This window comes from Phyllobates terribilis, unplaced genomic scaffold (assembly GCF_046119375.1).
Source record: "Phyllobates terribilis strain yellow unplaced genomic scaffold, ASM4611937v1 Scaffold_9__5_contigs__length_417890890, whole genome shotgun sequence".
Taxonomy (NCBI): Eukaryota; Metazoa; Chordata; class Amphibia; order Anura; family Dendrobatidae; genus Phyllobates; species Phyllobates terribilis.
Genome location: NW_027362769.1, coordinates 333,796,368 through 333,817,820, shown reverse-complemented (window position 1 = coordinate 333,817,820; position 21,453 = coordinate 333,796,368). Strand labels below are relative to the sequence as shown.

Sequence of the window (21,453 nt, the reverse complement as noted above, 5' to 3'; positions counted from 1 at the left end):
GACCTAGGCCAACCTACAGCGCCACCTACCACCTCTTCAGCTCGTGTTGTAGCCTCTTCCTCCAGCTCACACACAGCTGGTTCGGCTTCCTCACAGGATCGCCATGGAAGAATCTCTGGCACTGTTGTACAGAGACACAGTGTAATTCCACCCACAGCACCACTTTCCCAGTCATCCTCACACTCCCAGGCCAGTCTACAGCCATCGTTAGCACAGGCATGGGAGAAAAGGCGCCCATACTCGGCAAACCACCCCCGAGCACAGGCTCTGAATGCTGGCATTGCTAAACTACTGGCCCTTGAAATGCTATCATTCAGGCTGGTGGAGACTGACACATTCCGTAACTTTATGGCATTGGCAGTCCCACAATACAACGTGCCCAGCCGCTTTTATTTCAGCAGGCAAGCCGTCCCTGCCCTGCAACATCATGTGGAGGGAAAAATTAAACATGCGCTACAAAACGCCGTCAGTAGCAAGGTCCACCTGACCACTGATGCGTGGACCAGTAAGCATGGACAGGGACGATACCTTTCCCTCACTGCCCATTGGGTAAATGTTGTGGAGCCGGGTACAGATCTTGAGAGTGGCACTGTACGTGTTCTGCCAACTCCAAGGATTGCAGGAATCCAGTCTGTACACATTGACTCCTCCTCATACTCCAGTTCCTCTGAATCAGCGCTGCAGGAGCCGTCACGGTCTACCTCCACATCGACCCGTGAACGGTTACCTGTTATGATGACCGATATGAGCACAGCCGTGGCCAAACGTCAACAGGCCGTATTAAAATTAATTTCTTTGGGGAATCGAAGCCACACAGCGCAGGAGCTCTGGAATGCCATCAAGCAGCAGAGTGACGTGTGGTTTGTGCCAGCGAATCTCCAGCCAGGCATGGTAGTGTGTGACAATGGCCGAAATCTGGTGGCAGCTCTGGGCCTAGGCAACCTCACTCACATCCCATGTCTGGCACATGTGCTCAACTTGGTCGTGCAGAGTTTTTTGAGGGACTATCCGGATCTTGATGCACTGCTTCACAAGGTCCGCATAGAGTGCGCTCACTTGCGGCGTTCCAGCAATGCAAGATCACGCATTGCAGCTCTGCAGCGCCGATTATGTCTTCCGGAACATCGCATCATATGTGACCTACCCACCAGGTGAAATTCAACGTTACATATGTTGGAGAGGTTGTGTGAGCAGCAGGCAGCAGTAATGGAGTACCAGCTGCAGCAGGCGCAAACAAGTCGCAGTGCGCGCCGTTCACACTTCACCACCACTTAGTGGGCCTCTATGAAGGACATTTGCCACGTTTTGCGTGCCTTCGATTATTCCACGCGGATGGCGAGTGCAGATGATGCACTAGTCAGCATGACTATCCCCCTTATCTGCCTGCTTGAAAAAACACTGCAAGCACTAAGGGACGAGGTTTTGGAAGAGGTGGAGGATGAGGAGTCACAAATGCCATCTGCTTCTCTACAGTCTGCGCAACGTGGTTCCTCACAAAGGCCTAGGCAGGGGACACTTTGTGAGGAGGATGAGGAGGAGTCAATGGATGAGGAAGACATCTGTCCAGAGGAGGGAGGTACACAATGCTCTAGTAGTCAGTATCTAGAGCGAGGGTGGGGTGATGCAGAGCAGGCAGAGATCACGCCTCAAGCAGGGGACAGCGTTTCTTGGCCAGTTGGCAGTCTGCAGCACATCGTTGATTTCATGCTGCAGTGCCTGAGAAACGACCGCCGCATCGCCCACATTCTCAACACGGCTGATTATTGGGTGTCCACCCTCCTAGATCCTCGCTACCGGGACAACTTACAAAGCCTCATAACACCGTTGAACCGGGAGCGTAAAATGCGGGAGTACCAAGACGCACTGGTGCATTCCATCATGTTCTCCATTCCAACCGAGAGCAGTGCTGCTAGTGCTTTACAAAGCAGCTCAGTGCGTCGAGGCAGTGGAGGAAGCTCTGCACAAAGAGGGAGCAGAAGCAGCGCCTCAGCACAAGGCAAGACCAGTATGGCCGAAATGTGGCAAAGTTTTGTGTCCCCGCCGCCACAAATGTCTACACCATCACAGACGGCTCCAGTCAGCAGGAGGCAACGTTTCCGTCAGATGGTGACAGACTACATGTCTTGCCCTCTTAGTGTACTCCCAGACGGCTCTTCTCCCTTCAAGTTTTGGGTCTGTAAGCTGGATACATGGCCAGAGCTTAGTCAGTATGCACTGGAGGTGCTAGCTTGCCCTGCTGCTAGTGTATTATCGGAACGCGTCTTTACTGCCGCAGGTGGTGTACTAACAGACCGTCGCATGCGACTATCCTCCGATAACGTTGACCGGCTTACTTTTCTCAAAATGAACAAGGCCTGGATCTCTCATGAATTTGCCAGTCCTCTTCCAGAATAAATAATTGGTTGGCAACAGTATCCAGGTCTCCTGTTCTGTTCATGTTTCTACCACCTGAACTGTAATCCCTGAGCTCCAACACCGCCAGTTGGCGCTCGGAAGTGCCGTCTGCACAGTCAACACTTGCTGCCGTGTTATTGGGGTTCAGTAACGTCAGCTGTTCCCCTGCTGTGCGGACGGCAATTTCTCCTGCTCTGTCCACATCCACTGTACTACTGATTTAAAACCTCCTCCAAATACACCTCTGGCTCCTCTGTTTTCAGTATTATCCCTGAGCTCCAACACCGCCAGTTGGCGCTCGGAAGTGCCGTCTGCACAGTCAACACTTGCTACCATGTTATTGGGGTTCAGTAACGTCAGCTGTTCCCCTGCTGTGCGGACGGCAATTTCTCCTGCTCTGTCCACATTCTCACTACTACAGATTTTAAAGTTGCTCCAATTACACCTCTGGCTCCTCTGTTTTCAGTATTATCCCTGAGCTCCAACACCGCCAGTTGGCGCACGGAAGTGCCATCTGCACAGTCAACACTTGCTGCCGTGTTATTGGGGTTCAGTAACGTCAGCTGTTCCCCTGCTGTGCGGACGGCAATTTCTCCTGCTTTGTCCACATCCACTGTACTACACATTTTAAAGTTGCTCCAATTACACCTCTGGCTCCTCTGTTTTCATTCTTATCCCTGGGCTCCAACACCGCCAGTTGGCGCTCGGAAGTGCCGTCTGCACAGTCAACACTTGCTGCGGTGTTATTGGGGTTCGGTAACGTCAGCTGTTCCCCTGCTGTGTTCACGGCAATTTCTCCTGCTCTGTCCATATTCACTGTGCTACTTATTTAAAACTTGCTCCAATTACACCTCTGGCTCCTCCGTTTTTAGTATTTACCCTGGGCTCCAATACCGCTAGTTGCTGCTCAGAAGTGCCGTCTGCACAGTCAACGCTTGCTCCAGTGTTATTGGGGTTCAGTAACGTCAGCTGATCCCCAGCTGTGTGTCCGGCAAATTCTCCTGCTTTGTCCACATCCACTGTACTACGGATTTAAAACCTCCTCCAAATACACCTTTGGCTCCTCTGTTTTTAGTATTTACCCTGGGCTCCAGCACCGCCAGCTGGTTCTCGGCAGTTCCATTGGCTCTTGTACCTTCTGCTACCCATCCGGGTTCCAGTACCGTCAGCTGGTCCTCGGTAGTTCCATTTGCTCTTGTATCTTCTGCTACCCATCCGGGTTCCAGTACCGTCAGCTGGTTCTCGGCAGTGTCTTTGGCATGGGTACTCCCTCCTGCCCAGCCTGGTTCCAGCACGCCAGCTGTTTCCGGGTAGTGTCAACGTCACTTTGCCTCCAATGCGTTGTCCTGTCGTGTTGCGGTCGGGTTAGCCGACTCTATGGTGCCTGCAGTTCAGGTGACTCCTATGTGGGCTGCGGGATCTGGCAATGAAGGCTGGTTCCATAGTGCCAATAGGACAAGCACCCCCTGTAGGACTGTGGGTTTTGGTAACTGCGGCCGGCTCGCAGCCTTGAACTTTTTTTTACATGGGTACCTTCTGCTACCCATCCGGGTTCCAGTACCGTCAGCTGGTCCTCGGTAGTTCCATTGGCTCTTGTACCTTCTGCTACCCATCCGGGTTCCAGTACCGTCAGCTGGTCCTCGGTAGTTCCATTTGCTCATGTATCTTCTGCTACCCATCCGGGTTCCAGTACCGTCAGCTGGTTCTCGGCAGTGTCTTTGGCACGGGTACTCCCTCTTGCCCAGCCTGGTTCCAGCACGCCAGCTGTTTCCGGGTAGTGTCAACGTCACTTTGCCTCCAATGCGTTGTCCTGTCGTGTTGCGGTCGGGTTAGCCGACTCTATGGTGCCTGCAGTTTAGGTGACTCCTATGTGGGCTGCGGGATCTGGCAATGAAGGCTGGTTCCATAGTGCCAATAGGACAAGCACCCCCTGTAGGACTGTGGGTTTTGGTAACTGCGGCCGGCTCGCGGCCTTGAACTTTTTTTTACATGGGTACATTCTGCTACCCATCCGGGTTCCAGTACCGTCAGCTGGTTCTCGGCAGTGCCTTTGGATTAGGTGCCTCCTTCTCGGTATCCAAGTTCCACCAACGTCTGCTGGTCCTTGGTAGTGCTTTCTGGCACAGGTACCTCCTGCTTAGTAACCGAGTTCCAGTAACATCAGCTGGTCCTCGGTAGTTCCATTGGCTCTTGTACCTTCTGCTACCCATCCGGGTTCCAGTACCGTCAGCTGGTCCTCGGTAGTTCCTCAGCTTTCTTGTACCTTCTGCTACATTTCCAAGTTCAAGCTTTTTGAAATGGTTCTTGGTAATCACTCTGGATCTCCCTGACGAGGACCCTGAAGACGAGGACCCTGAAGACCAACCCTAAGAAGACGAGGACCCCGAAGACAATGACCCTGAAGACGAGGACCCTGAAGACCACCCCGAAGAAGACGAGGACCCTGAAGACCACCCCGAAGAAGATGAGGACCCTGAAGACCACCCCGAAGAAGACGAGGACCCCGAAGACGAGGACCCAGAAGACCAACCCGAAGAAGACGAGGACCCCGAAGACGAGGACCCCCGAAGACGACGACCCTGAAGACCACCCCGAAGAAGACCAAGAAGATGACCCTGAAGAAGTTGACCAAGAAGACAAAGAAGAGAAGACAAGCACCAAGATACAGAAGAACAAGAGACAGAAAACCAAGAAGCAGAAATACAAGAAGCTGCAGAACAAGAAGCTGCAGAACATTAAGCATAAGACTAAAAATCAGAGCAAAAGATAATATCTAAATTATAAGCAGAAGATGACTAAGCAGTGTATGGGGGTGAGTCCGTTCCTCCTCGTGGTGCCCCTGGAAAAGACCTGCTGCTGCAGGCCAAACTGAACGCGGACAAATCCTGTTGTAAATCTTTTGTGACGGGCAGAACGAAAGGTGTAATGTCCAACCTTTTATAGATAACAACTACAGGAATGCCTGTCACAAATAAGAATATGATGAAGAAGAAGAATATGAAGAAGATGAAGAAGTAGAATATGAAGAATGTAAAAAAAAGAATAATACGAAGAAGGTGAAGAAGAAGAAGGTGAAGAATAAGTGGATGAAAAAGATGCTGAGGATGATGAAGGAGAAAGTGTGGGAGAAGTAAAAAAGAAGGTGAAGAGCATGGAAGTAGTGAAACATAAATATCTGACAAAATATAAAAATACTTAACATAGTTAATATTTCCGTAACTCAGAACATAATAAAAAAATAGTAATTCCTGCTATTCCATTTGACTGGGCTAAACCTCTATGCCTTTATTGTCTCCCCCACCTCCCCCAATACATTCTACATTATTCTTAGTTGTTTTCCTTCATGTAGAAATAACCTACAAGGAAAGAAAGGGTTTATTTTAATTCCGATATTTATGTCCCATTGACTTGCATTGGTTTCCGGTATCGGAATCGGCGATATCCGATACTTTTTCGGTATCGGTCCGATCCGATATTTCCCGATATCGGAAGGTATCGCTCAACACTAATAATGATCTAATAAGACGTGTCACTGCAAAGGACTTAGGTGAGGACACTTGTCATAATAGCATAAACACAAACAACAGAAACAACGACGAGAAATAGCCCATATTACAATATATTATTACACTCAGTCTGTGCCCCCTGACAAAGGCTATGCGAAACGTGCGTCGGGGCGGACGCGCGTACTCTGGGAGCTCCTATATTTGACTAGGGTATTGCAATATGGCACAGACTGGGTGTAATAATATATTGTAATATGACTATACATGCCCCCTTCATTCTTTTGTACTTACTGTATTATTAATATATGACATATCTAGTTGATTTATGTATGTGATCACTCCGTTACTGCATGCCCCTGTTCTTTCACAGTCATCTTCACATGTGGATACAAGTCCCATGCCGCCCTTCCCTGTATATAATTTAATCTAAATAAATATTCCTATTTTTGCATATATCTTGGACTATTTCTCGTCGTTGTTTCTGTTTGATCTGAGAGAAGCATGATGTAGGGGCAGAGACCCTGATTCCAGCAATGTGTCACTTACTGGGCTGTTTGCTGTATCTTTGATAAAAATCCCTGTTTTCTCTGCTGCAGATCTACTAGTTCTCTGTATAGCTCTGCCCACACCACTGATTGGCCGCTTTCTGCCTATGCACAGTGTACACAGAAAGTTGCCAATCAGTGGTGGGGGTGGGGTTATACAGTACTCATGAATATGGAGGACTACATGGCAGCAAGTTTATTTGTCCTCTAGTGGTGATCTCCTGCTGATAAAACAGAGATTTTATAAAAACTACAGCAAGCAGCCCTTTTCTTTTGGTTTAAATTAATCATAAATTATATAAAAAATTATTAAAAATTAATTCACTACTAAATAACATAAACTCCTTTAGGTCAGTGAATATTGTATCTTTTAGTTGTAATAGTCAGTATACAATTTATATCTAACAAATATATTTATTTCTTTCTTTTCAGCCTTCAACACAACGTGTGAGTATATATTATATAATGTACTGATACATTCCATGACTCATGTCTTTTTTATCATACTTTGGTATGTAAATTATATATATATACAGTATGTATATAAAAATATATACAAAATTGTTGTGTGTCCATCAAATGACCAAAAAGAAAGCAACGGTTTAAAAATATAATATGTGTTACTTACTACAGAATAATCATAAATCAAACAAATGTAAATAAGCAATAAATATTTTATTGGAGTACACAGTTATACAATAAAAGTAAAAATGAAAAGTTAGTAATTAAAATCAAGAAACAATTAAAGCAAGGGGAAGTCAATGAGAGAAGCAAAATAATGAATAAGAAGACAATACAAGGGGTAGCCCCCGGGGTCCACTTCCACCTCCAAAGCAGCAAGGACCTTCAGTCATAGACAAAACTATTGGAATGCAAAGGGCCCATATACTGTTTTTGCACTGGAACCCTTTTCTTTCTGTGTCCGCCACTGATATACATGTATTTATAGGTCTAACTATGCATATACCCATATCTATATAAACAGTATATACATAACCCAGTGAGCAGGAAAAGCAGAGGCCAGCCCCACCCCGAAAGTGATCTCAGTTTCGGGGGTGGGCCTGGTCTCTGTTCTCCCTGCTAGCTGAGTTATCTCCATACAATGCGCACTGACAGTGCGCTCTCTTGGGATAGGCCATTAATATAAGATTGGGAGGGGTCCTACTCCTGGCAACTTTGACCATTAACACTGATTTAAGGGACCCAAGGGGTAATGTTTCTCCAAGCCTGACATGCCAAGGTGAGGAGACTTTTAAGCTGCAATGCTTCCCTGGAAAATCAGCAAATTGTCTCTTCAGAGAGGAAGAGGACTAGAACTCTAGTGCCATCTATAGGAAGTAGCAATCCTAAAAGTCAATATCGGCTCTCTGACGAGCCTTGTCACATCCTAAGTCATGTGACAAAGCTTGTTAGAGAGTTGATATTGACTTTTAGGATTGTTACTTCCTATAGGTGGCACTAGAGTTCTAGTCCTCTTCCTCTCTGAAGAGACAATTTGCTGGTTTAAGGGGACGCGCCACTTGCAGGAGTTTCCTACAAAAACGCCAACAATGTTGTGATCCTGGAAGACCCCTTTAATGATTGAATTAAATGAACTTTACTATTGTTAGGAAGTTTTCTTTATTTCTCTTCTTGTTAATCCACAGCGAATTGCTCCAAGTGTCACGTCAATGCTACCTGTGAAGATTATTTTGGTTCCTTGCAATGCTCATGTAAAGACGGCTTCATTGGAGATGGTTTTAACTGCACCGATACAGATGAATGTGCTTATAGCTGGTCCAATACCTGCTCTGGTGGCACATGCAATAATAAAATAGGGTCGTACACTTGTACTTGTCTAAGCGGCTACTACAGCGCTTCCCCTACTTCCTGTGTGGACATCAATGAGTGTTCCAACTCCACCTTAAACAAATGCCACTCCTTGGCCACCTGTACTAACAGCATCGGTGGCTATAGCTGTATGTGCCCCTATGGATACTTTGGGAACGGGTCTTATTGTGAAGTTAATGACTGTGCACGAGCAGTATGCCCGTCGGGCATGGACTGTGTGAAAACCACCGGCTCCTATCTCTGTATCGACCCGTGCTCCAACTATACTGCTCTCAATGAATCCTGGAGAAGCACCCTTAATTATGTCTCACCCGCCTACACTGGCTTGTATCCCTTTACCTGTGATTTTGACAAGGCTGGCTGGTATCGATTTGTGGGTAGTGGAGGAATTCGTCTCCCAGAGACTTGTATGCCCCCATTCAGCTGCGGTACACATGCCCCAATGTGGATGAATGGTGTGCACCCAACAACGAGCGATGGCATTGTAAATCGCACTGCCTGTGCCAGCTGGTCTGGAAACTGCTGCTTATGGTCATCAACTATCCGGGTTAAAGCTTGTCCAAGTGGATTCCATGTATACCAACTTTCTGGAACACCAGCTTGCAATTTGGCCTACTGTACAGGTGGGTAACAAATACTGTGAGTTGGGTGGCTTGCCCCACCGGTATTATCAATAACACATGGGTGGCTGAAGGCACTGTTACCAATTTAGCTTTTGGTCCAGGAGCCTCAAATTACATGTATGGCTACTTGGACCTTATTGTGTTATGTATAAAGTTTCTTCTGAAAGTCTAGGACACTCGTGGGGCAAGACAGTCCAAGGTGGAAGTTCTGAGGTTTTAAGCCTTTGACATTCATTTTCCAAATAACGGACCACAATGTCCGGATCAGACGCACGTCTCCTGACCCAAACTTAAAAGAAGCTTGTCAGCACCAATCCAAGTACAGGCGCTCGGTGTACCCTTTGCATCACCAAACATTTAAGTGCACCTTCCCACCTACTTGTTTTCCATCTATCTCAGCCCTTCTCTGGCTCTACAAAACCAAGGCTGTAAATCAAAGAGGAAAGAGGGGTGGAGATAGAAGGGAAAACAAGCAAGTGCGAAGGTGTAGTTAAATGTTTGGCGATGTCAAGGGTGCACCGATCACCTGTGCTTGGGTTGAACAGTCAATTTTATGCTGACAGACAAACTTTAAGAGTTTCATATATGCTGGTCCAGACATCACAGCCAATCCCTTTTTTGGTCTCATGCTATTTGGTATTGTATTGCAAGAAAGTTGATCAGCTGTGATCGCTGAATGGCTTTCCACTAAAGCTCATAGAAGGAGGACCTGTACAGAGGATTTCATAAGACAAATCCTTTAATCATTGGAGACTATTCCACTAAGCGGAGAGTTTCTCTCTATGAACTTCCCTCAGAAAGAATTGTCATGTTCGTGCTGACCCTGAGTTGCGGACATTTTGTGTCTTTCTCAGATGCCCCCACAGTTAACGTGTCTTGCGAAGCCGACGAAGATTGGAATTTGATTGGTAAAGAATATGGATGTACTTGCAAGAGTCCATATAAAGTATCTGGTAGGTTTGATGACTGTATGAATAGTTGTTTCTGGTCTCTACTTGCTGGTCCCACCTCAACACATTGGAAAAGTTTGCTTAGCCAATCACTGACCATGGCAATGATTGGCTGAGCTGACATTTCTGCCTATTTCTGATGATAAGGAACCAACAAGTGGGGATCAAGTAAAAGTCAGAATGAGAGCCACGGGGATCGGTGGAGGTGGCTGAAATATGTTATTTTTTCATATTATTCATTTTGAAAGCATTTTAGTGTGTTTTTTTAGTGTGGGCTTTAAAGGAGGTGGGATTTACATAGTTTGGTGTTTTATGTGGTAACATATGGATGCGAAACCTGGACGATAAAGAAACAAGACAGAAGAAGAATCGAGGCCTTTGAAATTTGGTGCTGGAGAATGATGTTATCAATATCATGGATGGCAAGAAGAAGAAACAAATCAATCTTGGAACAACTCAACCAGGCATGTCACTCAAAGCAAGGATCACCAAGGTACGACTTGAAGCAAGGATCACCAAGCTACTACTTGAAGCAAGGATCACCAAGGTACGACTTGAAGCAAGGATCACCAAGCTACGACTTGAAGCAAGGATCACCAAGCTACGACTTGAAGCAAGGATCACCAAGCTGCGACTTGAAGCAAGGATCACCAAGCTGCGACTTGAAGCAAGTATCACCAAGCTGCGACTTGAAGCAAGGATCACCAAGCTGCGACTTGAAGCAAGTATCACCAAGCTGCGTCTTGAAGCAAGGATCACCAAGCTGCGACTTGAAGCAAGTATCACCAAGCTACGACTTGAAGCAAGGATCACCAAGCTGCGACTTGAAGCAAGTATCACCAAGCTGCGACTTGAAGCAAGGATCACCAAGCTACGTCTTGACGCAAGGATCACCAAGCTGCGATTTGAAGCAAGGATCACCAAGCTACGACTTGCAGCAAGGATCACCAAGCTACAACTTGAAGCAAGGATCACCAAGGTACGACTTGAAGTAAGGATCACCAAGCTACGACTTGAAGCAAGGATTACCAAGCTACAACTTGAAGCAAAGATCACCAAGCTACGACTTGACGCAAGGATCACCAAGCTGCGACTTGAAGCAAGGATCACCAAGCTACAACTTGAAGGCAAGGATCACCAAGGTACGACTTGAAGCAAGGATCACCAAGGTACGACTTGAAGGCAAGGATCACCAAGCTACAACTTGACGCAAGGATCACCAAGCTACGACTTGAAGCAAGGATTACCAAACTACGACTTGACGCAAGGATCACCAAGCTACGACTTGAAGCAAGGATCACCAAGCTACGACTTGAAGCAAGGATCACCAAGCTGCGACTTGAAGCAAGTATCACCATGCTGCGACTTGAAGCAAGTATCACCAAGCTACGACTTGACGCAAGGATCCCCAAGCTCCGAGTTGAAGCAAGGATCACCAAGCTACAACTTGAAGCAAGGATCACCAAGCTACGACTTGAAGCAAGGATCACCAAGCTACGACTTGCTTACTTTGGACATATCATGCGAAGAAAGCAATCACTGGAGAAGGACATCATGGTCGGAAGAATAGAAGGAACATGGCAAAGAGGAAGACCAGCAACCCAATGGCTTGATACTATTAAAATAACGGTGGAGAAGACCCTGGTGGACCTATCTAAGCTTGCACAAGATCAATCATCCATCAAGTCGCCATAGCTTGAGATCGAGCTGAAGGCCAATAAATAAATAATAATATAAATCTTGGGCAGGCGTCACAGTATATAGGATATAATTAGTACTTGTATATAACATAACTAATGACAGCAAATTGTAATATAAAATATATGCTTTATTTAAAGCTTTGGCAGATGTGCGTCCCGAGCTGACCTGTGGGATCAATGAGATGAAAGCGTCATTTCACAAATGTCAGACGAGGGCTCTCAACTTCAATATGAGTAAAGACAGCTTCAAGAACAACAGCTGCTTTCAATTCCAGGAGGACAAATTCACAAACACGTTCGCTGTCCTGTCCGGTCTCCAGGCTGGAAACTGTGGGGTACAGTCAAGTGTAAGTGTATCTTGGTCTATCTGCAAAAAAAACCTTTGAACTTAACCCCTTCACAACATGTGCAGTATATGTATGGTGCATGGCTTGTCTGAGGCTAGTCTCATTGATGCGGGCTCCGGCGCCAGACCCCACATCTTTCCCGGCACCTGAAAGTTGATCTAATCATGTGCTGGAAGTGCGTCACAAACCACGCCCATCAGTGCGCTCATCACATGACCACGGGTCGCCGATGGTTTGGCATGACAACCTGGGATCCGCAGGAGACCATTGTGGTTGTCATAGCTGATCTGCGATCTGCCCAGCAGTCAGTATTCATAGCAGATGAGCACTTTTGCTACACATAGCAGGGATGAGACCCTGCTATGTGTAGCACAAGCGATCAGATGATCGCAGCTTCTAGTCTCCCATAGAGACTATTGCAGCAAGTGAAAAGTAGAAAAAAATTTTTTTTTTAAATATTCCAAAAATTATAAAAGATCAAATCACCCCCCTTTTGCCCCATTCAAAATAAAAAATACACATATTTGGTATTGCCGCGTTCAGAATCGCCCGATCTATCAATAAAAAAAAAGAATTAATCTGATCGGTAAACGGCGTAACGAGAAAAAAATCAAAACGGCAGAATTAGGTTATTTTGGTCTCCGCAACATTGCAATAAAATGCAATAATGGGCTATCAAAGCATTGTATCTACCCCAAAATGGTATAAATAAAAATGTAAGCTCGGCACACAAAGGATAAGCTCTGACCCGGCACCAGATCCCGAAAAATGAAGATGCTACAGATCTCGGAAAATGGCGACTTTTTTTTTTTTTTTTTTAACAAACTTTCGATTTTTTTTTTCATCACTTAAATAAAAAAGTACCTATACATGTTTGGTATCTAAGAACTTGTAATGACCTGGAGAATAATAATGGAAGGTCAGTTTTAGCATTTAGTGAACATGGTAAAAAAAAAAAAAAAAACAATTGTGGAATTGCACTTTTTTTTGCAATTTCACCACACTTGGAATTTTTTTCCCGCTTTCTAGTACATGATATGGTAAAACCAATGGTGTCGTTAAAAGTACAACTTGTTCCACAAAAAATAAGCCCTCAAATGGCCATATTGACAGAAAAATAAAGTTATGGATCTGGGAAGAAGAGGAGCAAAGAAAAAAAAGCACAAAAACGGAAAAGGGCTGCTGTGTGAAGGGGTTAACCGGCGTGAAATATTGACATACATAACCGCTACTTAAAGGGGCGCGCGACAGAGAATTATTTGTCCTTTGTAGACGACCCCTATTCATCATCTATTAAAAGGAATTTTGAAAAATATTTTCTATTTTTCAGCGGTTGCGTGAGAGTGAAAATTTTATTTTTAGGGTCAGAACTTGAGCTGAGTGCTTTTGGGATATTCTTTGTTTTTTTTTGTTTTTTTTTCTCAAATCCGATACTAGGCATAATGTGATGCATTGACCCTAAAAAGTAGTTGAAAAATCATTTGTTTCTCATAGGAAAGTAGAAAAAAAACAAATGTGGATTTGGCCCTTGTCGCAGTCATTTAGGTGCTTACACTTGCTCATTTTTTCTTATTTCCAAAACATCAAAATCAAGACCGTGCCCAAAATATTTAGGTGCCAATGTAATGTTATTCACTTCACCGCTGCGGAAACCCACTAAAGAGTCATGTAATCCTCGCATGACTTTATCGATAACGTTTTGTCAAAGCCAAATACCAGGAATTATCAAAAACAGAGCCGCGTTATTTAAAACACGACACAGCAAAAAGAGACAAAAAACACAATGTTAAAAACACAATAAAAACTCATGTAAAAAATACTCTTAAAAACTCAATGAAAATAATGCACGTAACTTAGTTTAGCCAGTAGGTGCTAGAAAATCTGCAACATGAAGAATTCAACAAATAGTCATCGTGGGAACAATGCCAGTTAAATGGATGAGATTTATATAAAGGTCATGCCCACTGTGCTTTTTTTTAATGCTGCAGAAATTGACCTGTGATGAGTTTTTGAAATCCGCAGCATGTCGTCAATTTTAGAAATCTACAGGACCCTGGCACCTCTACTAATTAGTAGACATGACGTCATGATTGAGGGACTATTTTTATATACAATTACAATGAAAAATTCCTAAGAGAAAATTTAAGTCCTATTATGATATTAAATACACTCCCTGAAGAAGCAGGATGCGAAACGCACGTTGGAGTTTGTGATGGAGGAATAATTGTAACCCCTAGTTTATTCGGTCTGTACTTTATCGGAGTCTATTTGGTCTTATGAATTATTTATTACCTTTTACTTTATATCATTTATGTGTTTGTATCCTTACTATTTGCTGTTCATGTCTTTAATATCTAAATATATTTAATAATTGGACTTAAGTTCATTCTTATGAATTATTCATTGTCATTCTATATAAATAGAGCTTTGATCGTTTAATTGGTATTAATAGTATTTCTTAGTGTTTAGTGTTAGTCTTATGCATATGTTTTGGACATCTTCATGAAATTGTGCAGACTTTCCCACTATGGGTTACACTATGTATATGGCTTGGTCCTCCAACACCTCTGTATATTTTAATGGTCTATGTGTGTTTTTTATTCTGACCTTATTTAATAAAATAAATTAATTAATATTATATATATATATATATATATATATATATATATATATAAAAGAACATTTTTTTTCTTGTCTTTCGGAATATAGTTATATTTAATACTTCACCTAGAAAAAAAGAGCAAAATAAATTTGATAAAAACACTAAAAAGGTAATTAAAAAGCCAAATAAGCTAAGAAATGCTTCTGAAAATCTGCAAAATCAAAAAGTAACCAAATCCGCACTGAGAACTTAGCCTAAAAAAAAAAAATCCGCAACCACCTGTATTCTTCTTTTCCTTTGCTCTTTAGTGTTTACGGTCATATTGTTCATTATGCTTTTTTTTTTTTCATTTTCATTTATTCAACAGCAAAATTCAACTCATGTCACATACGTGAGCAATCTTCTCATTACAACTGATATACCTGGAATAATTACGAGAAGTGATAATCTGACTGTGATCGTGACGTGCGCGTACCCGATCGACATGATGATCAGCTTGAGCCAGGTCGCGAAGCCCATCAGCAAGTATGTACATTATTATAAAAATCTTCATACTGCGTGACCATGGACCTTGATAGCTAGTGGACCCTTGTCCCATATCTCATGTCAGGGTCACTTATCTCCCCTACCTGCATAGTAATTCCCTCTACGTTAGGGGGAACCAGTAAGATGGCTGTGGCCTACTGTATACTACAATCTCCCAGTTCTAGCCCTAAGTTTATAAAGCAAGAGGAAGATTACATTTTTATATATTTAATCCGAAAAGCAGGCAGTGTTTATGAAAATATAAAAAAGATTTTACAAAGGGGATAAAATAATACAGCATGTACAATTGCATAAAATAGAAAGGAATAATCAAAGAAACTTACTAAACCTGAGTCACGGAAAAGCTCAGAGCTTAGCGGAGGGAAGAACTCCAGTGAAACGAGGATCAAACCTACACAGCAATGTTTCTTCCTGGCATTGAACAAAGATCAGAATTTGGTATTTGCCCTTTATTAACACTGAACGTTCTGTGGCCAATTGTACATTACAATCTCCCAGTTCTAGCTCTTAGGGTTTTCACCCTAAGCTTATAGAGCAAGAGGAAGAAAGCAATTACATTTTTATATATTTAATCCAAAAAGTGGGCAGTGTTTATAAAAATATAAAAAAGATTTTACAAAGGGGACAAAATAATACAACATGTACAATTACATAAAATAAAAAGGAATAATAAAGGAAACTTACTAAACCTGAGTCACGGAAATGGCTCAGAGGTTAGCGGAGGGAAGAACTCCAGTGAAACGAGGATCAAACCTACACAGCAATGTTTCTTCCTGGCATTGAACAAAGATCATAATTCAGTATTTGCCTTTTATTAACACCGAACTTTCTGTCGCCAATTGTACACTACAGTCTCCCAGTTCTAGCCCTTAGAGTTGTCACCAAGATGTCATCAGTGCCTGACCGTAAGGGATAAGCGGCACTGGATGGACTCTACTTATCTCTTGCTGCAGAAGAGTCTCTTGAAGAAACTTCTTTATAAGGGAAATTGTGCCAATTAGCAGAGCAATAGACATATACATATATTTTTTTATTACGCCCATCCGGATGAAAAGTGATCACTCAAAAAAAAAATTCTTCCCCCATAGACCACTTTCACACCCCATGCTTTCCAGGTGGTTTCAGGAGGCTTCGTTGGCACCCGGGAGACTTGTGAACTCTTCAGTGAATCTGAAGGTCTCCCCTTTTTCTGGGAGCCTCCCAGATGTCCCTCAAAAGCTGAAAAGTACAAAGGGGGAGGCAGAGGTAGTGGTCCCACCCAGGACCTAGTGTCACATAAAAACACCGTAGTATTATAAATGGCACAAAGTAGATGGGGAGCCTGAAGAATTTGCACTGGGGCTCAGAAATTCCAAGTTAATTCTCCAGTGTTGAGCACTAATGTAGTGCTCCATTTCTCTTTAAAAAAGAGGTTCTTCAGCAGCTGCAGCATTTTTTTTATAGATTTGTGCTGCAGCAGCTATATACCGTATGTCTTTTTTGTGGAACAGTATAAAGGAGTTCATAGAAATCAGACATTTATCCTATGGGATATCCAAAAGATAAAAGCCTGATAGATGCCAGTCCTCGCATCTTAGAGATATGAATCGGAATAAAAAGCTACAAAAAACATAAATATATATAAGGAGCAAAATCTGCAAAGAAAGTTAGATCTAAAACAGATATGATAAAAAGTTTCACTTGAAGGTGTATTAATAATTTATTTATATCCAATTTTTGATTCAGGTCTACAGTAATCAATGTTGGAGGGACCGGACAGTTCACGGTGACCATGGCGCTTTTCAATGACAGCAGCTATCTGTTTCCATTTGTGGGGTCACAAGTTTCACTGTCATTCAAAGATACGCTGTACATTGGTACCTACATTCAGGGTGGAGACAACTCTACATATGCCCTGCTGATGAAAAACTGTTACGCCACGCCATCGTCAAGTCCAAACGACACTGTGAAATATTATATCATCAAGGACAGGTACCGTAACTGTAATCAAACACATAAGCCTAAAACAGAGCTTGTCATGGTGCCAGGTGGCGCCGCATTATATTTGTTCAATGTCACCTGGTGTATAGAAGTGATAATGTAATTTGCACAGAATTGGAAACCTTGAGACACACACAAAAAAAAAAGTCAAATATGTTTCTAATATTTGCATCTGTAGAGATCTGAGGTTGTGGGTTGTAAGTAATCACCTAGGAAGGTTAACGATGCAACAATATTTTATTAATCACAGCCATGGTAATAAAGCAATTCCAGGTAAAGGGCCAAAATACAGTTCTCTGTCCTTAAGTTCTCAATCTGGGTTCAGTAGTTCCACTGGCTTTGTATCAGGTGATACCCACTGTCTCCCAACTTTTGGTTGGCCCAAAGATTTCGTATCTCCAGCCAGTATAGTCTGTAGCCACAGTCCATGATCCTCTAGATGGCAGATAAAACGATGAAAGCACAGATAGCCAGTAGCAGCAGTCCTTCAATAAAGTTTAAATCCAAATGACATATCCACAACTAAAGCACAACAGATCTTCAACACTGCGTAAGCCATCCACCCATCAGCTCCAGGTCCACAGCCGCAGATCCTCACCCTCCGGCATCCTTCCACCAACCCCAAAACTAAAACATCTCTCCTCTCCTTCTCTGGGGTCAGCCCCCTCCCAGCCCAGAAGTCATGAAACCCTTTCCTTTAAGCATTTACTGTTCGCTAAAACAATGAAGAATATTCTAGAAGCCTTCATCTGAGACTGCCTGTAAGACCCCCTGTGGTGATGGCTCCACTCACCTAATGAGATTATTGGCTGTTGAAACAATGGACTCCTGAGATAAAGATGAGATTAGTGGAATGATGGACATTTTACAAGTGAATCTTACATACTGACAAGTTAGCAGAACTATATAAAACATAACAAGTAAATCACTAATAAAACACAATAATAATATTGCCGAAAATGGTGGTCCGTGCTGGAAAAGTATCATAGTCTTTAGTCAGTGGGCAGCTCCTCACAGCATCTAATATATTCATGTTGAGGAGCTTCAGAACCACTAAGGCATCCTTGAGTCCCAATGAAATCGGCAGCTTGCATGAAAGTTTTAGACCATAAAAATTAGCACTAAAACAAAACAAAAAGAATATTCAGGGGAGCAGTGGGAATTAAATAAGAGCAAAAACTGGCCACTTTTTAGCTTGTGACAGGTAAAGTACAACAGCCTCATCAGGTCTATGTGATGTATTTAATAATGTATGCAGATCTGGTGAGGGATAAAAAAAGATACCTGCTGTATTGGTGCCGCTCTTCCGTGCCCGTACACAGTACTGTGTCCCTTGCCGTCTCCTTTCATCAACATAGTTACATAGTTTGAAAAAAAGGCATAGGCCAACAAGTTCAGTGGCGTAACATAAACACTGCAGTCAATCAGTGGATGCTGATCGGTTGCAGCATTCACATTCAATCCGAGAAGGAGATTACAGAAGAGCTGCATCGGTCCTGAAGGTGAGTATAATTTTTTGGATTTTTTTCCCCTTCCTGGAAGGAGGAATAAAACAAGAACGGCACAAGGCAAGAAGCTCCAGAACTGTTGTTTTTATCTTACGACAGGTCCAGAATTATTATCTTTACTTCTGATTTACATGTCTTTTATAACCTATACCAATCAAATCCTCCTTTTACTTTTTTGTAGCTGTCCTAATAAGCAAGATTCGAGTATATCGGTATCTCAGAACGGCGTATCGAGGGAAGGACGCGCGTCTGTGCAGATGTTCAAATTTGTTGGAGATAATTACGACTCCGTGTATCTTCATTGTGCTCTGGGTCTTTGCAGTACGGCTTCCGGAGGCTGCACACCCGTAAGTTGATAAGTTGACATTCATGACGATAAATTAAAAAACCATGGCACCGCACCGGTCAGCAGGATGTGTGACATTAAGGCTCCAACTCATTATAGTGGATGGGATGATCTACACAAGCTACTAACAGTCATATTTTTCACAAAGAGCAAATAAACATTTTTTTTCATAAATCAACAGTACAAAGTGAAGATAATTAATGTATCTTACTAGAGAATTTCTCTTTCCTCAATTGTCAGTCATTTCTATCTTGCACTGATAAGAACAGAATACTACTCGAATCTGTCTACAGTTCTGTCCTACAGTGAGGGATCAAATTACACCTGCTGCCTATAGAAGTCTATGGAGGGGAGAAGGGGAAAAAATCTCACTCGAGAAAGACGCAGAATGCACAAAGAGAATCTGCTGAGACTTCTAGTGAATATGACATACAGAGGGGAAAACTGCTAAATAATGCAGCATACAAGTAATATAATGGCGAGAATAAGTGTTTGTAGCTTATTCTAAAAAGTCAACTAAAAATGCAAGTATTCTGCCAGCCTGCTAATGCCTGCAAAGGGAATCTGTCACAAGCTTTTTGCTATGTAATCTGAGAGAAGAATGATGTTTAGGTTGAGATCCTGATTCCAGAGATGTATCACTTACTGGGCTGCTTGCTGTCATTTTGATATAATCACTGTTTTCTCTGCTGCAGATCTAGCATAGCTCAGAATGCTGAGGCCTGTATAACTCCGCCCCCACCACTGATTGGCAGAAAGCTGCCAATCAGTGGTGGGGGCGGGGTTGCACAGAGCAGCTGACCAGTAGGCACCAGACACCTAGTCCTGTAGTGATAATCTCCTGCTGATAAAACACTGATTTTATTGATTTAACACACACAGCCTAGTAAGTGACACATCACTGGAATCAGGGTCTCAGCCACTACATCATGCTGCTTTCAGATTACATAGCAAATCCTGTTGAGATATTCTCTTTAAGGCCATGGCCCCACTATCAGTGTTTGGTCAGTATCTTTTCTCAGGAGTGGGAACCAAAACCAAGAGTGGGTGATAAATGCAGAATTGGTGACTTGTTTCTATTATAGCTTTTCTGATTGTTCCTTGCCTGGTTTTGGCTCCCACTCCTGAGAAAAAATACAGACAGAATACTCATAGGGGGGCCGTGGCCTAAGGGTGAAACACAAACAGCAGATTGTTCCATTTTGCTTGCAGAAACCCATATGCTTGCCACAAAAGCAAGACTATTCAGAAGAATGCAACGGATTTGCACTTGCAAAAATTTATGAAACTAATCTGCCCCATGTGAATAGGGACATATTTCTTTCCCCTTCTCCCCTCCATAGATTCTATAGGGAGCAGGGTTAATTTGATCCCTCACTGTAGACAGAACTGTAGACAGATTTGAGCAGTATTCTGTTCTTATCAGTGCAAGATAGAAGTGACTGAACTTTGCATAATATAGCAGATTGAAATATGACTTAACAGTGAATTTCTCACTTTGACCGTAGTCCTCATTTCAATTTTAGTCCTGCTCTGGAGCCCGTAGTGCTGGACTGGATATGGAAACGAAAGACCTAACAATTGGGCCAATAATGAGGGCAGGTAAGGAGTCAACAATGTCATATATATTTCCCTACATGCTGAATGAAAGTAGCAGAGGGGAAGGCAGCATCGGTCATAGTTTAGGGCTGTACCCATTGTGTGATTTCATGTAAATACAATCTTATACTTTAGAGAAATCGAGCAGCTGGCAGCCACCACTAGGGGGAGCTTGCTGCATATGTACTTATGTTGCTACCGCTGACTTCAATAGGAGCTGTATAAATATATATATGCAGTGAGCTCCTCTTTGTGGCAGCCATAATTTAAAGGGGTTGACTTGGAGTTTAATTAAATGCAGTAAAATAAGAAAAATTACTCATGGGTTAAACTCCTCCCACTGTACCGCTGGCTCCCCATCACTGCAGGATCAGCAGGAACTTACAGAACATGCCATCCCTTTAATTTCTGAAATCCATGCGCTCAGCTGCAATATCACCCTCAACCCAAGGACAGTAGTGGCGCTGTTTCATGAAGAAAGAAGTCATTTTTTTTAATCCTGGACAAATCTCTTAGAGAAACATAAGCTCAACTCTAATGGAAATGTTATTCTTTTGCAGGTACTATAACAAACGTGGCCATCAGTAAGTGTATTCTATAGTTTATCAGATTATTTTATGAAGTGTAACTAATTTATATATAATATGTTGAAGCCTTTAATGTCCTGTAGATTACTGGGGGTGTCATGACCTCAAAATTTTATACTGAGTCTGTAACCGCTGGAGGCCAATGTTTTTAGCCTGGGAGGGGGGCCAATATCCATGGCCTCTCCCTGGCTATTATCATCCCATAGCTGTCTGCTTAGCCTTTGCTGGTTAGAAATTATAGGGGCACCCAATGTATTTTTTTTCTGGGGTCCCTCGTAAACTAACCAGTAAAGGTTAACCAAACAGCTGTGAGCTGTTACTAATAGCCTGGGAACCTTTAGGGATATTGGCCCCTTTCCCAGATTATTAACATCAGCCCCCAGCGGTCGA

At 43.1% G+C, this 21,453-nt stretch overlaps 1 protein-coding gene across 1 annotated transcript in view; it reads left to right on the top strand.

Moving 5' to 3' along the window:
• LOC141160985 (uromodulin-like) overlaps positions 1-21,453 on the top strand; it is a 34,956-nt gene that overhangs the window by 12,533 nt on the left and 970 nt on the right. The window contains exons 6-14 of the mRNA XM_073645783.1: positions 6,878-6,892; positions 8,092-8,898; positions 9,753-9,851; positions 11,687-11,895; positions 14,865-15,022; positions 16,769-17,014; positions 18,713-18,878; positions 20,404-20,479; positions 21,037-21,060. Coding sequence (XP_073501884.1) covers positions 6,878-6,892; positions 8,092-8,898; positions 9,753-9,851; positions 11,687-11,895; positions 14,865-15,022; positions 16,769-17,014; positions 18,713-18,878; positions 20,404-20,479; positions 21,037-21,060 — 1,800 coding nt within the window. The remainder of the gene's footprint in view (positions 1-6,877; positions 6,893-8,091; positions 8,899-9,752; positions 9,852-11,686; positions 11,896-14,864; positions 15,023-16,768; positions 17,015-18,712; positions 18,879-20,403; positions 20,480-21,036; positions 21,061-21,453) is intronic.